General features: G+C 35.9%; 1 protein-coding gene across 1 annotated transcript in view; it reads right to left on the reverse strand.

Moving 5' to 3' along the window:
* Window positions 1-742: 742 nt before the first annotated feature.
* cacnb4a (calcium channel, voltage-dependent, beta 4a subunit) overlaps window positions 743-18,366 on the reverse strand; it is a 28,605-nt gene continuing 10,981 nt past the window's right edge. Inside the window, exons 3-15 of the mRNA XM_058787804.1 lie at window positions 10,592-10,708; window positions 8,628-8,681; window positions 8,362-8,484; window positions 8,139-8,266; window positions 5,925-6,001; window positions 5,535-5,554; window positions 5,282-5,362; window positions 3,974-4,032; window positions 3,774-3,883; window positions 3,490-3,641; window positions 3,284-3,379; window positions 2,424-2,609; window positions 743-2,023 (exon numbers count right to left, since the gene is read on the reverse strand). Of these exons, the coding sequence (XP_058643787.1) occupies window positions 1,760-2,023; window positions 2,424-2,609; window positions 3,284-3,379; window positions 3,490-3,641; window positions 3,774-3,883; window positions 3,974-4,032; window positions 5,282-5,362; window positions 5,535-5,554; window positions 5,925-6,001; window positions 8,139-8,266; window positions 8,362-8,484; window positions 8,628-8,681; window positions 10,592-10,708 (1,467 nt within the window). The 3' untranslated portion in view covers window positions 743-1,759. The remainder of the gene's footprint in view (window positions 2,024-2,423; window positions 2,610-3,283; window positions 3,380-3,489; window positions 3,642-3,773; window positions 3,884-3,973; window positions 4,033-5,281; window positions 5,363-5,534; window positions 5,555-5,924; window positions 6,002-8,138; window positions 8,267-8,361; window positions 8,485-8,627; window positions 8,682-10,591; window positions 10,709-18,366) is intronic.

The following is an 18,366-nucleotide window of genomic DNA, read 5'->3' on the forward strand; positions in this document are numbered from 1 at the left end:
CCTTAAAATGTTTTTTTTACAGTGTAGAGTTAGCAATGTCACTTTGTAAAGAAACACTACGCAAACACATAAAACACTTGCACATCACCATTATAACAAATTCATGTTTTTTTTTGGTTTACACAGAGTATCGTATATATAGTATAATAGTATCGTTTTTTTTTTAAACTTGCACTTTGATTTCAAAAGTTTGCATTTTCAGGCCCCCAAAAGGCAGTTTTCGTCTAAATGAAGGGCCAAAACGCTTAAAATTTCAATTTTTAGTTGAAAATTGTGTCGTGTAAACACTCCCTCAGTGACAGAATGGATTTTCACTCAGCTGCCATATATTTCAATGACACAGGCTACTGTGCCATTTCAATCAGAGTATGAGCTCACCCCTGAGAATCTCACAAAACATGCTCAGGTCACATTTCACCAAAAATAAATAAAAATAATAAATAAATAAATAAAATACATATATATATATATATATATATATATATATATATATATATATATATATATATATATATTATTATTAAGAAAATATAGTTGATTTGGACAAGTTTTTAATTTTTATTATAATATTATGTTATTGATAATTAAGCACAATTTACCCTTTAAATTCTTATTAATTTCCATAATATGTATAGCGTTTTTTAACCCATTATCCTGAATAACACTATTTAATGTAATTATTGAAATTTAACAAATACTATCATGATGCATAATTCTTTCACGTTCTTTAAGTTTTTTATTGCAGTAATTAAAATAGAGGAGGGCATGCTTAATTTTCATGAAAATAATGTCACAATTTGAGTCTTAATTGTCCTAAAACAGGCTTCATTGTATTTATATCGATTATATTTATTTTTATATTTATATGATTTTTTTTTTAATTCAGATTTTTGGGTGAAATATAATCTGTAAATCTTATAAGGTTTCATGAGATTCGTTTATTTACTATTACTACCAAGTAATGATAAAATCTACCTGATACTGGTACTCTGGTGTAATTTTTTGCAACATCATCCCACTTGTAGGCCTGGGCAAAGCGCTGAGTGAACTATAGGCATTATGGTGTACGTAAAAAATGTAAATATGTTGCTATCTTTTGTATTTTGCTCAGAAAAAGTGTCTGTTGACACTGTCTGCAGAGATCATTATGAAAATAGACTGTGGGAAAAGAAACCTCTTAGATTTTGGCACCTATGAAGCATTCCTGCTTCGTACCTGAGGCTGTTCGGGCAAAATAAGAGACCATCTAACATAAATACTAAGACAGGAAAAAACAGAACGGTGAACGCATGACACTTCCATTGGCTACTGAAATCGTGCAAAAAGGCTCTGTGCTGATTGGGTCTTGGCACTGCATGCCGGCACTAGTTCAGGGTGAAAATTAGCATGCCACCACAAAACGTCCTGCAAATATAGACAGTGCAGGGCTTTGGTTAGCAATTAAACGCAGGGCTTAGGCCTCTACTAGGAGAAACTGGATGGACCAGATGGTACTATAGTTGTCACTCCTCCAGAAGAGCAACTTATCTCAACCATTGCAGATAAAATCAGCACCTCCAACTGCCTGACAAGAGATGCGTAAGGGCTGCAAACAACTGCCTTACATAGACGGACCGGGTGCTCGGATTTTGCTTTTAGTTAAGATGGCCCATATATGGGGACCTGTGTTGGAGTGAACACAATGCACTGCATTTTCAGAAAGGGTTTACACAATTACATGAGATTTATCTCATAGCTCTGGCTCAAGTGGACTGGATGTTCAGAGTCTGTGCCGCGAGTCGTTACTGTAGCCCCCGGGGGAGCCCCGGTTGCGGTGAGGTTTGTACGCGTCTTGATAGGGATCATGGTAGTCCTCCTCTACCAGAGGGTAATGGTCTCGACTTTGCTGGGAGCTGGAGGACAGGCGGTTATGGCTCTTCTTTTGCCGCTCGTTGTTCTGGTAGTTCTCATCGGACGTCATCAAGCTGCGCCGCTCCATTGGAGAGTTGTCACTGATGTGATTGCTGTTTTTATTTCTTTGGCTCTGTTGAAAGTTAATGGATATTAGCAGCGTAACCAATATATTACAATTCAAAATAAATACAATTTAACTCTTTCAGAGGACAGTATTAAGCAATTACTTTCAAATATTTTACTACATACTGTAAGTTAACCATTTCTGTAGGAAAAATGAGATAAACTTAATTCCTGCACACATAAACATAATATTTCAATTTTCTTTTTTTTTTTAACATTCTGAGCATTTTTTGTTTCTGAAATTTCATGCAAATCTCCAGAAATCTCCAGTTCATTCCTATGGTACATTCTATAAAGCTTGCGATGGCAACATTAACAAAGGGGGCGGAGCTTATCAAATGACTTTCAACACATTCTAATCAGCATATGTTGGAATATTTAAAACGGAGTCCCATGTCTCCACTCACCTGTAGTCCAGAGATGGCTGTGGGGTATGGTGAGAGCGCAGTGGAGCCAAGGTTGCGGCCCAGCAGAGGGTTCAGAGGGGTGCTGAGGGAAGTGTGAGTTGCACGCCAGTAGGCCTCCAGATACTCGGCCAGATGTTCACATGCATCCTCGAGCTGATTCTCATCCAAAATTATGTCAAACATTTCCTGGAACAGGGCAGGAACAGCAATGTAGTCAGTGTTTTATATGTCACATCCTTTATTTTTAATGTATTCCATAACGCCAACTTTTCACAACCCAATCCAACCTCAATGAATAAAAATCACATTTTGTCTTAATGAATATCCTGTGTTACTGTGATACACTACTGTTCAAAAGTCTGGAGTCTTTTTTGAATTAATACATTTATTCAGCAAGGATGCATTAAATTGATCATAAGCGACAATAAAGACCTTTATAATGTTACAAAAGATTTCAATTTCAAAGAAATGCTGTTAATTTGAACTTTCTATTCATCAAAGAATCCTGACAAAATCACATTTCCACAAAACGTACTAAGCAACACAAATGTTTTCAACATCCATAATAAGAAAAGTTTCATTATCAGCAAATCATAAAGTATTGACTACTAAAAATTCAGCTTGGCCATCACAGAACTAAATTACATTTTAAAATATTTTCAAATAGAAAACATTTTTTAAATTGTAATAATATTTCAAAATATTACTGTTTTACAGTATTTTTCATCAAATAAATGCACCCTTGAGAATAAGAGACTTCTTTCAAAAACATCTTACTGACCCCAGACTGAAAGTAAAATGGGTTGTAAGCACTGTAAAAAAGAAGAATCAGACTACGTTACATTATTCTGGATACTCACTGGAGGACACTGAGCTAGTTTGTCTGCTGCCACCAGCTGTACATTTAAATGCTTGCTTTGAGACTTCCCCCGTGATTTGATCAGCCGTTGCAATACCTGTAAGCACATACATGCAATAATTATTGTAGTCAAAACATAATTCAATTAACAGATATTGTTAATACTTGTTCAATTTCTTTATTAATAAATAAATGCAACCATGTTACCTTGGGAGAAGACACTTTGACATGGACAATAATGGGAGCTAAAGAGGTCTTGATGAGCTGGGCTGGATGGTTGATCGTGTCGGCATCCAGCACAACCAGCTGAAGGGATCTGGCCAATTCAAAAATTCGCTCGATCTCACTCTGAACCTCCGCTGCCAAAAAGAGAAAACATTCAGCGTGATGTCAACATGCTGACTTAGAAGCAGTAAACATGTCTAACATTAATTAATTAACCTGCATTAAGTTAAAAACGCTCAATGGCATTTAAAGATGAGCTGACATACCCAGGTTGGATCTGGTGTTGGATCTCTCAATAATCGCTCTCTTACTAGGGTTATTCAGCACAGATCTCTTGGCCAAAGAGATGTCTGCGGTTACTCTTGTGATTGATATCCTGAAATTAGGAAATAAATGTGCTGAAATCATGAACACATGGACAGGAAAGGTATTCAAAATCAAAAATGCATTAAACACTGTCCCTCACCTGCCTTCAAACCTGTGTTTCAGGAAGTCAAAGAGCGCTTTCTGCATCATATCTGTCACCTGTGTTCAAACCCACGAGGACAGGAGAGTAAACACAATTATGAGCAAAAAAGAGATTTTTATTTGAAAGATTCATTGGAAAAACTGAGGAAAATATCTAATTTACTTCAACAGCGTCTAGCCAGGAAATGACAAAAAGTGAAGTCTGTCTTAGAGTCACCCGAAAATGAAGATTTGCTGAAAATGTACTCATTCCATATCATTCGAGATGCAGATGAGTTTCTTGTTTCTTCATCAGAACGGATTTGGAAAAAATTACATCACTTGCTCATCAGTGGATCCTCTGCAGTGTATGGGTGCCGTCAGAATGAGAGTCCAAACAGCTGATAAAAACATCACAATAATCCACAAGTAATCCACACGATTCCAGTCCATCAATTATCATCTTGTGAACCCGAAAACCTGCATCCATCATTAAAGTGCACAAAATATGAGTCCATAATGCTTCCTCCTGTTATCCTCTCACATCAAATTCTACAGATATATTTGTTTAGAACTGTTTTTGCTTGCAAACGGAGCTTGATCTGTGCATACAATATCTCTCTCCTGACTCAGACAAGCCTACTTTTCACAGGAGAAAGCAATAGTTAGTAAGCAATGGATAGAGGACTCATATTTTAGCCATAATCAATGCTTTAAAATTAAAAACGTCTATTACAAACAATCAGATTGTCACTTTATGAGACATTAATGGATGGACTGGAGTCATGTGGATTACTTGTGTATTATTGTGATGCTTTTAGCAGCTGTTTATACTCTCATTCTGACGGCACCCATTCACTGCAGAGGATCCATTGGTAAACAATTGATGTAATGCTGAATTTCTCTAAGTTCAATGATGAAACAAACTCACTTGGGTGAATTATTCCTTTAAATAATGTTTGTAAAGGAGCAGATGACATATTCTTAAATAACGAGCTTAAATGATTAAACACAGCTGTTTATCTTTCACAGATCAATCATGATATATGCTCCAAGAGATCTAGTCTAATATTCATATGGTGCATACTAACACACTTGTCACGCTGATTTCAGGGATGGTGGTTATGTTTGTTTCCTCCATGCTCCATTTTTGAGACTGGCATGTTGTACCCAGAAGGTTGTTGCCTTGGCAACTCTGCTTGGAGATGATGACTGCTATTCAGTGACAAACCGACATCCCCTCTCGCTCGCTGCTTAAGAAGTGATGCCCTGGTTACCATGTCTAAATATACACACGCACACACCATAGGGATTGGGGGAGGCCTACCTCATATCCCTTAAGTGATGGGCCAACTAAGACCACCGGCCTCATGGAAGGGACCACATCGTATGGAGGAATGTGCTCGGCCTGCAAAATAACAGCAATTTGATGTGAAACAATATGCCGTTTATTTGCACTACAATAACCCCATACTGACTACTGCACGAACACTACAATAGCTTGAAACAGAAGTTTGTTACAATAGTATAGTATTTGATAGAATTTATAGCATTGACAAATGAAAATAAAGCTCACTCACCACTTTCTGTTTCTGTTTACCTGTGATGATTGAAAAGAGGAATTTTAAAAAGTAGATTAAAACAAAATCTGATGCATCTTTTCTCTACTTAAAATTCTAAATAAAATAAAATAAATATTATTTAACATTTTCAGTGCCTAGCATTCTTCCAGTATGGTTTTTAATGTTACACTAAATTTCACTGGGCAACACAGCCTCTCTACAGGTTGTGTTTCTCAGCCATATTTATTTTGATATTTATTTTGTGTCAAGGGGCATTAACAACATATGAAATGTCAATTTGGACAGCATTAAAAAAAAAAAAAACCATGTTTCCCCTGTAATTTCTGGACATTTTATAAAACCAGCCTGTAAATCTGAAGTGAACTGGAACCCTTCACTAAAGCTGACCTGCAGAAGCAGGGTTGGGCTTGAAGGTGCCTGACACCATTTCACCCAGACTGGAAGAAGAGTTCCCACTGGACTTCCTATAGGAGCAGAATAAAGAATAGGTAATGGTGGTAATTAAAGACTGTTAATTAAACAGTAAAAAAAAACAAAAAAACAGAGCTCATTGCATGTCTAATTGGAATCCAGTTATATTCTAAGAAATAAATATGTAGTACTTCTTATTTTTAAATTAACTTTGCATGAAATATTGTGGCAGTCAGATCTGGCATTTGGCATTTTTAAAGAGGTCATCGGATGCGAAATGCACTTTTACATGTTGTTTGAAAATAAATCTGTGTTGGCAGTGTGTGTACACAACCACCCTATAATGATAAAAATCCACCCAGTTTTTTCTTTTAATCTACTAAAATCATTACCCTTTTCTCAAATCAAGCCATTCTCAGCTTCTTGGCTGTGTGACGTCACACAGACCCAGGCCCCTCCCACGATTGTTGATTGACACTAGCATTTTACCTTAGACCCGCCCTGAGTGAGCTGTCATCAGTTGTTTCAACGCCGGTGCAGATATAGACAAGAATGACTCCTAAGTGATTGAAGTGTTTTATTGTTGGATGTAATAATGAACATAGCAGTCGTCATTTACTCCCGACATCTGAGCCACTGAAGACACAGAGGATTACGTTTGTTTCTGAAGGGAATGCGACCCTGATCTACCTAACTGTGTCTATGTTTGTGCGAATCATTCGTGATCGTTACCGTCTATCAGAGAGTGGCTTGGAAAAGAGGGACGGGGTGAGCAGAGCTCATCTGCATTTCAAGCGGCATGCAAGAAAAACGGCTTGCTCTGAAAAGAGTTATTTTTGACAGGGTAAAAAGGGTGTTGCTTTACACTACCATTGAGAAATTTTAACCAAAGTATGTTATAGACTTTTCATTAAGACCCTAAAGAATCATATCCATTTGTGGAAAATGGGCATCCGATGACCCCTTTAATGTAATTTTGCGTAAACATTTGGACAGTTTGAGTTGAGACAAAGATGTTAGAAGCTAGAATATGCTATAAAGTCAAATTTATGTGTTTAAGGTAACCCCAGTAAAAAGTAATATATTTAGAATACATTTATTTTATACTAAGTATAGTTCAAATGTATTAACATATTTACTGATGTATCACTCGAGAGTCGAGACTTACTGATGTAAAAGTTATAAAACTTTATTTGGAGTACTATTTGTGCACAATGCATATTTCTTAATATTAAGACTAAAATGTGTTTTAATGTCACTTTTGATGAGGATTGTATGATCTTTGAATAATATTGGTCATTAAATGCAAGATATTTAAAGTGTACCTGATGCAATAGTTCCACTTCAGCACAATCAAATATACTTCAGTATATATTTAGTTGGACTTCAGCACTACATCTGCACAACTGAAGTGCATTAAGTACAAAATTTGTTGTTCCGATTTAGCAGACTTTAATCAGTTTAGTATACTAAGAGTACAGTTGCAGGGTATTTTTATTACATAAGTAAATATGTAAATGTACTTAGAATGAAATAAATGTATTTCAAATACATTTTGGTATATTTATTTTTCACTAGGGATGTAATATGTCTTGAATAAAACATCTTGAAGGGTCTATCAGGATCACTATTTTAGACATGCTACATTTTTCCTTTGTTAAGGAAAGAACAGCAGTAAAGTACAAATGCCTTTGTCCTTCAAACCCAAACATTTTATCTGAGAGAGTGGTGAGGTATGACTACCGCATGACTCAACATTGCTGATCAGTGCTGTTGAGAGAGAATGCAGCATCTCATTCAAAGGGTTTGTGTGTCATTTCTTTCAATAAACCTACAACTATGACCGATCATGCTCAGTATATGAAAGGACACTGCGCCAAAATTAGTTGTCCCATGAATAATCACCCGTCCTGTGTTCTAAATAGAACAATGCTGAAATGAACACTGAGGTACAAAGGCATTTATAATCATCCTTGAAATTGGCACGGTGGAAATCTACCATATTTTTCATTAACTTTCATTATATTCTTCTTTGATGATCATTTTTGTAATAATTTACCACAAATGGCTTGTCAGTAATACAATGGAAGACAGATTTGCATCTTTGTGTACTTAGCCTTCAAAACTGTTTAAGGTTCAGCATAACACTCATTACTCATACATGCATTTTCTCCTGTAAGTCAGTCTTACCCATGGAAGCGGCCCCTTTTTTGGTCTTGCTGTAAGCGAATGTTCTCTAGTTTTAAGGGACTGGGGATGAAACCGATATCACAACCTTCCTTCACCAGTCGCCCAATCCACCAGTCATTGTTGTACTTCTGTGGAAATACACAGAGGACAAAGGAATATGTTTAAAGTCCATTATAAATGGATACAGCTAGACAGGCTCTCGTTAAATAAATGCCCTCTTCACCTCCTTAATGTGAAGGAAGTCTTTAGCATCAAAGGAAATGGCAGTGCCAGAGACAGGAACGTCCTCATCTAGGGCACCACAGTAGCTGACGTTTGTCCTCACGGCAAAGGCCACAGCCTTGGCCTGAGACAGATTTAAAGCACATATTGATGAATAGTATATCAGTGTGCTTGAGCAATCTGATAATAGAAATTAAATGCCTCTAAAATAGTTTCTACAAAATGGCATAGGTACAGTACAGGTAGCTCTGGTTAAGACAGTCTGACCTTTGCCCTCTCCAGCTGAACGGTGGCCTGCTGTTCTTTCTCCTGCCGGCCGCCCTGCTCCTCATCCAGAGAGACATCTGAGTCGGATGGTCTGCTAGTGTAGGAATCGGAACCCTGCACACACATTGTGAATACCTATCACTTTATTGCCATTTACCATTTAAGGCACGTTATGTAAAACAGCCTCAAGAATCCTAAAATGTATCTAGATGATTTAGAGTGGATGTGTGCTACACCAAACAAAAGGATATGTGGGAGGAATAGCCTTTACTTTGCACTTGCTTGTCCATAATGACACACATTTGTATTACACACATAGTAATTTGAGTGTTTTATCTGAATGGGTTTAGACTGCATTAAAAGGTTTTGTTTTAAATAACTATTTATTGCAGTGCATCAAGCAGAAGCTGCTAATTTTAATAATCTGTCATGATAAAGGGTTGGAAAAAATGTTATTATGTAAACCTTAACAGCATAAAAAGCCTTAAAATAGAAGCAGCAGTAATAGTGAAATGACACTTTATCAAGGACAATGTGGTAAGCATGAATGGGTTTATGGGCTTGGGACTTTAAATGAAGGGTACATTAAAAGGATACATAGTTATGTATCACTGCTATATTACGTCAATCACTGAATAAAAACAGAAACATTTCAGATTCTTAAATTTATTGCTATAATTAGTATACACTACTCTTCAAAAGTTTGGGGCAGTAAGGTTTTTTTTTAAAGGAATTAATACTTTTATTCAGTAAGGACACATTCAATTGATCAAAAGTGACAGTAGAAGAGATTTAGAATGTCACAAGAGCTTTAGATCCTAAATAAATGTATTTCAAATACATTTTGGTATATTTATTTTTCACTAGGGATGTAATATGTCTTGAATAAAACATCTTGAAGGGTCTATCAGGATCACTATTTTAGACATGCTACATTTTTCCTTTGTTAAGGAAAGAACAGCAGTAAAGTACAAATGCCTTTGTCCTTCAAACCCAAACATTTTATCTGAGAGAGTGGTGAGGTATGACTACCGCATGACTCAACATTGCTGATCAGTGCTGTTGAGAGAGAATGCAGCATCTCATTCAAAGGGTTTGTGTGTCATTTCTTTCAATAAACCTACAACTATGACCGATCATGCTCAGTATATGAAAGGACACTGCGCCAAAATTAGTTGTCCCATGAATAATCACCCGTCCTGTGTTCTAAATAGAACAATGCTGAAATGAACACTGAGGTACAAAGGCATTTATAATCATCCTTGAAATTGGCACGGTGGAAATCTACCATATTTTTCATTAACTTTCATTATATTCTTCTTTGATGATCATTTTTGTAATAATTTACCACAAATGGCTTGTCAGTAATACAATGGAAGACAGATTTGCATCTTTGTGTACTTAGCCTTCAAAACTGTTTAAGGTTCAGCATAACACTCATTACTCATACATGCATTTTCTCCTGTAAGTCAGTCTTACCCATGGAAGCGGCCCTTTTTGGTCTTGCTGTGCGAATGTTCTCTAGTTTTAAGGGACTGGGGATGAAACCGATATCACAACCTTCCTTCACCAGTCGCCCAATCCACCAGTCATTGTTGTACTTCTGTGGAAATACACAGAGGACAAAGGAATATGTTTAAAGTCCATTATAAATGGATACAGCTAGACAGGCTCTCGTTAAATAAATGCCCTCTTCACCTCCTTAATGTGAAGGAAGTCTTTAGCATCAAAGGAAATGGCAGTGCCAGAGACAGGAACGTCCTCATCTAGGGCACCACAGTAGCTGACGTTTGTCCTCACGGCAAAGGCCACAGCCTTGGCCTGAGACAGATTTAAAGCACATATTGATGAATAGTATATCAGTGTGCTTGAGCAATCTGATAATAGAAATTAAATGCCTCTAAAATAGTTTCTACAAAATGGCATAGGTACAGTACAGGTAGCTCTGGTTAAGACAGTCTGACCTTTGCCCTCTCCAGCTGAACGGTGGCCTGCTGTTCTTTCTCCTGCCGGCCGCCCTGCTCCTCATCCAGAGAGACATCTGAGTCGGATGGTCTGCTAGTGTAGGAATCGGCGGAACCCTGCACACACATTGTGAATACCTATCACTTTATTGCCATTTACCATTTAAGGCACGTTATGTAAAACAGCCTCAAGAATCCTAAAATGTATCTAGATGATTTAGAGTGGATGTGTGCTACACCAAACAAAAGGATATGTGGGAGGAATAGCCTTTACTTTGCTCTTGCTTGTCCATAATGACACACATTTGTATTACACACATAGTAATTTGAGTGTTTTATCTGAATGGGTTTAGACTGCATTAAAAGGTTTTGTTTTAAATAACTATTTATTGCAGTGCATCAAGCAGAAGCTGCTAATTTTAATAATCTGTCATGATAAAGGGTTGGAAAAATGTTATTATGTAAACCTTAACAGCATAAAAAGCCTTAAAATAGAAGCAGCAGTAATAGTGAAATGACACTTTATCAAGGACAATGTGGTAAGCATGAATGGGTTTATGGGCTTGGGACTTTAAATGAAGGGTACAGTAAAAGGATACATAGTTATGTATCACTGCTATATTACGTCAATCACTGAATAAAAACAGAAACATTTCAGATTCTTAAATTTATTGCTATAATTAGTATACACTACTCTTCAAAAGTTTGGGGCAGTAAGGTTTTTTTTTAAAGGAATTAATACTTTTATTCAGTAAGGACACATTCAATTGATCAAAAGTGACAGTAGAAGAGATTTAGAATGTCACAAGAGCTTTAGATCCTAAATAAATGTTATTCGTTTGAACTTTCCATTCATATTAGAATACTGAAATGTTCACAGTTTCCACAAAAATATACAGCAACACAACTCAATAATAAGAAATGTTGCTTGAGCAGCAAATCTGCATATTAGAATGATTTCTGAATGATCATGTGACATTCAGCTTTGCCACTACAGGTAAGAATTACATCTGAAAATATATTAAAATAGAAATGATAATTGATTTATTATAACTCTATTTTTATTCGAACAACGCTATATATAAAACAATAAATGACAGGTAAAATACAAGAACTTCCACCATAACATAAATGTCAAGGCTTTGAAGAAGCACACATCCCAGCTTGCATTCTGAGGAACCTGAAATTATGAATACAGAGTTAAACAGGTCTAATGCTGACTTCACAGTGTTTGCAAAGCTGAGAAATGCATGTGCAGATGTTGATGCACAGGTTGATGGAAGCATTGAAGGAAAAAAGTACCAGATCAAATACAAAATGACTGAAGCTGACAGCAGCAGAGTCAGAAGGATGTCTTGTTCAAAAGTATTACAGAGAATGAAAAAGAGAAGAGGATTAAAAGTCCCATAGGAAAGAAACCCCAAAGAGATCTTTTTAAAATATGTATTTCTTCACCTAGACAGCAATGAGATTAAACAGAGAGCATTTTGAGACCTTAAGCATATGCTTCTCAGATGTTTCTCCTGAGAAACAAATCTCAGTGATCTCAAAAATATTACAAAATGTCCTCAGATTTGCAAAAGTATGCAAGTAGATTTAAACAGGAACTACTGGTGAGATGAGGTTTGGAGGAGTCGGTCTAAAACCAGAATGGCAATTTATTGAGAGCAAGACATGCAATGAATGCAAGATCAACATGTGCTTTGATCTACTAATCAAAAGATTGTGCTCAAAGCTAACTGACGCCTTGAAGGTTCATTAACCCTGTAGTTGTGTCCCATAAAAACATACAAACTAATCTTATAATCCACTAATATTCTCTTTATCACTGCAATACAGTCATCCAGAAGTAGATACAGCCCTCTTTTAACACCAGCAATTACTGTTCATGCCATTAAAGGAATGTCAAGATTTACAGAATATGCAGGTTAATTACTTATCACAAAAAATTATTTGGATACATGTCTCAGTAATAAAAGTACATTAAGGCACTTACAATGCTTACAAATTCACTGAGGTAAAGACAACTACTTCATCTCAGATCGCTCAAAAATAAGCGATTAATTGTCATCACCCTTAAAATCTGTCTGTGGTCTTGCTTCTTCATTTGCTTAAAACATTTTACACAGAAACCTTTTAAAAAATTGCATCCTTTGTACAATCCATGTATCATCTATACATGGTATTTTATGTTTCAGTCAAATATTTGAACTAATTTACTTAAATCCCTTATAAATGACTAATAATGAAGGTGGTATAATTTAATGTGCCATATTATATTACAACATATTATAAAAAAATGTCTTCCAGCTGTCAGGAAAAATATCATCAGTGTATCCCGTTATGCAATTTGACAGATGATGCCCATGTCTATCTTTTCTGTGCTGGGGTTGGCTAAAGCAGTCCGATGTTGTTCCCATCACATAAACTGTAATATACACTCTATTTATCAACCACCTATCTGCAGAGAGATTGTACTGCATTAAACCTAATCGAAAGCAAAAAAAAAAGATGATGGACAAACAGAATACTGTACAAGTATCTGACAAACCCAGAACTATAGTATAGTCAAGAGCAACTGTACTTTTTTTTATTTATTTAAAATAAGTCTCTTATTCTCACCAAGGCTGCATTTATTTGATTACAAATACTGTAAAATCACATTATATAATTTAAATATTATTACAATTTAAATAGTTTTTTTTTCCATTTTAATATATTTTAAAAATTGAATACAAAGCTGAATTTTTAGCATTCTTCAGTGTCACATTATCCATTAAAATCATTCTTATAGACTGATTTGGTGCTTCTTATTAATGTTGAAAACAGTTGCGCTGCTTAATATTTAAATAATAAACAGTGATAGATTTTTTCAGGATCCTTTGATAAATAGAAAGTTCAAAATGACAAACATTTATTTGAAATATATTATACTAATACATACATACATACATTATATATATATATATATATATATATATATATATATATATACATATATATATATATATATATATATATATATATATATATATATATATATATATATATATATATATATATATACATATACATATATATATATATATATATATATACACACATTTAAGGATGCTGCAGATAAATTAGTCTCTCACAAAGGTGATTTCTTTTTACTAAAAAGAAAATTCCTACATCCACCATATGAAGGCGTTTATTTTTTAAGAGTGGTCTGCCTCCTCTTCCTTGTACCGTCTCAGATCTTGTCCTGTCTGGCTGCAGACAGGTTGAACAGACTGCAATTACAAACCTCTGAACAGATTGCAATTCCATTTTGTGCTAGCACAATAAATATGCACTTAAGCGCACAAAACTCAGAACTTTAAGAAGTGTGTGTTAAAGATGCTTGATGATTCTTAAAAAGGCAATCTGTTATATTGGCAAAAATTCAAAGAACCTTGAACAAAGGACCCAAACAAAGATGAAGGGCTGAAGAAAGAACAAAGACTAGAGATACGGCAGTTCGATTAATCTCAGATGCCAACACACACACACACACACAAACATGCATCCCAGTAGAGATGCCTCATCAAAGAGAATCTGATTCTATTCCTGGTATCTCCTCAAAGGTACACTGAAACATCCATTATGTCTAACTGTATGATATCATCACTTCCGTAAGTTCACGATTACTCACTTTTGCCAAGACAGATGTCTCTAGCACTGTGGGAGATAAAGGAAGTGGATGAAAGGTGCACAAGATGTGTCATTCTTTTGTCTAAAGTAACTTGGCAACTCAAGATGAAGAAACTACTGTGAATGGAGGCTGGTGACCCTGCTAAAAAGACCAACTTTGACCAGCTCAGAATTGGTTCTGGTCTACCTGGTGGACCATCAGTATCTCTAGATCTCCATCTCTGTTCACTTAATGATTAGACACGACTAGATGCTTCAGGTTTTTAAGCTCACAACCCTGGTCAGCACAATGCCCTCACTACCGGCCATCACACTAGATCATGGACCTCCATGGCCAGGATAGTCATGTGACCAATGTTACATAAGGCCATGTGCACTGAAGCGAGTCAAGTGACAGGAGCTGCATCTGCTCTTGATGACATCAAAGCCCCTGTGATTCATCCTCGCCTCAACTCCATCTTTCCATCTTCTCATTCTCCAGCACACATTAAGACCACTGGACCATCAAACTATTCACTTTAATACTGCAACACAAACAGTTTGAATCTTTAAACTGAGCTGATGCACAATGACTTTTACGAGTCAACAAACACTCATACATTAAGGCCTAATAACATAAGACTCATAACATTTGCATGTGTTGCTATATTATCAAGTTCAGTGGATCGCAGCTGGTGGTTCACGGGTCACGAGGTCTGATCTAAGTTAAAACAATGCTAATTGCAAATACAATGCAACTTATAAACATGCAGTTAATATAGCAAAAAGGCTTTAAAAGGAAAATTATGTCACTATTTACTCTCCCTCATGTCATTCTAAACCTGTATGACTTTGTTTCTTTTGTGGAACAATGTTGGTATCTAAGGGTGGGCGATATGACCAAATCTTATATCACGATATCACGATAACGATATATATCATATAGTAATTTTTTTTCTTTTAAAAAGGTTTTTATGATATTAAAATCTTTGATACCATAGAATTTTCATAATCCTTGTCACCAATGTCAATATCAAACTAATACAAGCCTAAAAATAGACAAAAAACAAACAAACTCAAGCTCACTGAAAATAAATAAACAGTCAGTGATGAAATAAGTATAAGAAACTAATTGCAAGCAATAGGACAAAAAAAACTACAATAAGAAACGCTACATACATTGTGTAAATTAATTAGTCTTCACTGTGTTAATTATATCTATCTATCTATGATAGATATAATTAACATGTGTATTATGTATAGATTCTATTATTTCTAATTAAATTTTATTATTATTTCTTCTTATTAAAGTTACAAAAGTGATTTAGTCAAGAGCAGTGAGAGATTTTCTAGCAATGTGCTATGATTAATATGAATGGCAGACAGAACGAATATTGGACAGCTTCCCCTTTAAGACCGAAGTCAGGATCCGATATACTGTTACATATGCATTTTCTCTTTCAGCTGTTTCCTCTCTCTTAAGACCTAAATCGCTGTCTTTATGAAGATACTTGCCAAGACAGGGATTCTGACACATATAAGTGTGTTTATGTAATTGTTCAAAGCCAATAAAGCGGCAAAAAAAGAAAAGAAAAGCGCGGTGCTCTCACACAGAAACAGAGACGGCACACGCATATAGCTCTGTTGTTTGTGTTTCAACGGCTTAAAATCGGTTGTTTTAAAACTGCAGTGCTTAAAAACGCGTGCCCCTGCTACAGATGTAGTCCCTCGTTTTGTTCTGGTAGTTCTCCACCTGGTTCTGTCTCCCCTTCACGCCCCGTAGTGGTGTGTAAAGATCTCAGTCATCCAGATGATTAAACAGTATTACCTTAAACAATGTATTTTGCGACACCACGAAACAAACGATAGAACATAATATGAAACGATAGACTTTTTATTTCATCCATCCGATATATCTCGTCGTATCGCACAGCCCTATTGGTATCCAAATAGTTTTGGGTTTTGGGCATTTACAGAATCTGCAGTCAGGCTATCACTTCACTTTAGAAAACATTACAGCCCATGGCCAGCTGGTTTGCTTCCTCTATGCTGCCGACTCAGCGATAGCGATGGTTGGATGGAGAGAGATGGCAGGGTGCAGGACGAGAACATTTCCCCAGCAGATGATAGCACAGTTCCTCTTTATCAGGCTGCCAGCACACTTCAACCTGAGGGCAAATATTTAATTTTCAAGCAATGAATGGTTTAATTGTTAAACAGTTATCATCGTTTTACATATAGTCAGGTATAAATTAGTCATTTTCAAAAATAATTTAATTGTAAATCAATTGGTGATAATTAAAATGACCTTTGGCCATGCAATGTTTGGCATGACACATTGATGAGAGGCTCATAAATACATTTAAATACAGTCCCTGAAGGCGTGATTCATCTGCTGCACTGTCCAAGTCAATCCCACAAGACAGCTAAACGACTTGAATAGTTCATTTAAAAGTTACATTTTAGTTAATTTTTTTCTGATTTTTAGGAAGTTCAACTAACAGAAGTTAAAGTTATGCAGACTACATTTTGCCCCGGACTGCATTTGCTCCAAAAGACTTTGTATACTCATTCAGACAGATGAAGACTGTAGATCAACTTAGCAAAAATCTATAATTATACTTCCCATTACAATAAATATAGGCAAATAAAGCTGAAAATGTATACTGATCTCAAACTTGATACATCAGAATGAAATGAATCTCTCTTTCAAACAGGCTTTTTGGGATACATTTGCTTGAGGAGGAGATGAAAAACACTTTTAATATGAGAATATCTGCAGACAAATTAGATTTTCTTACTCAAGCACTTGGTTTAGCATGAATGCCCATGGAAATTATTTCTGTGCCTCGGCTATCACAACCTACTTAGCAGAAAGACAGTTTTATAAATGACCCAGCTGATGTTTATTTATTACCACACAGCAAAATCTATTAACCAGTGCTTCCAACTTCAGAAGGAGCCATGATTGGTATGCAAAATCAGCCCGCAAATAAAAAGAAAAAAGTGTTGAAGTATTTAATTTAAAAAATCTAAATATGAATATTTTCCCAATTAGATTTATTTAAAGCAGGTATTTTATATTCCTTTTTTTTTCCTTCCCCTGAGAAAATCCCACCACCACTATTTTTTCCCACTATTTTTGCATCTTGGTTTTAATAGATTGTCTCTTCGGACTGTGGAGAGTTTTGAGTTCTGCAAGTTAATGCTTACTTAGTACTCTCTTATCATAACAAAACACAAAAAGAACATTTTTCATGTTTCATGTTACGACTCCTCACTGTATATGCATACACACACACAATACAAATATTTTTTATACATGTTCAGTATATATTTAAATATATTTTAGTTTCTGTGTTTAAGAATCCTTTTTAAGGATTTACTTAAGAATTTCCTTTTTTCAGGACAATTTAAGTTAACGTCTTGGGACAACTTTGTCCCTAAATGACAGTATATAGAAAAGTAAACCCACACATGTACACACTTTCATGTACTCTGCCTCGGTGCGTACACCATTATCTAACCACGTCAAGTGTGTGGGCTTGGGTTTGTCAAGCCACACGTTCTGCTTATCTTCAGAGATTGAACGCCGTGAACATTTTTCTGTGATGCCAGTGAGTCTGAGAGCATTTGGGGCACTCAAAGTCCACTACGCTGGTAGATCCTTGCCCTGTATTTCTTTGAAAACAAAAGCAGTTAAATCGGTCAGTGAAAAAGCATCCTCCAGTGAGCAGATATGCAGATGAATCACGAGGGCTGAGGACCAATGCAGGCAAGAGCAGTGGGTAATTACAGATAAATCTCTCCACAACACAGCATGAGATCACTACCATTTAGGGCCACATCTGATGAAAGCAAATACTTAACCATAAAAAGAGATGACGATGAAAGCTTTGTGTCACATAGTAAGCCATGAAAGGTACAGTACTTCTAATATCTCACTAAACTGATCTTTAAATCAGTTGCAACCCAAAATTGGAATTGAGTTCTTGAACTGTTCCCTTGAAAACAGCATGTCCGTGAATTGCTCAGTCTGAATTGCAAACTGGTCGCGAACCTCAAAGCAGCACTTGCAGAAGCAGACATAGTTCTAGATTTATAGAGCCAAATTTTAAGAT

This window comes from Onychostoma macrolepis, chromosome 09 (assembly GCF_012432095.1).
Source record: "Onychostoma macrolepis isolate SWU-2019 chromosome 09, ASM1243209v1, whole genome shotgun sequence".
NCBI lineage: Eukaryota > Metazoa > Chordata > Actinopteri > Cypriniformes > Cyprinidae > Onychostoma > Onychostoma macrolepis.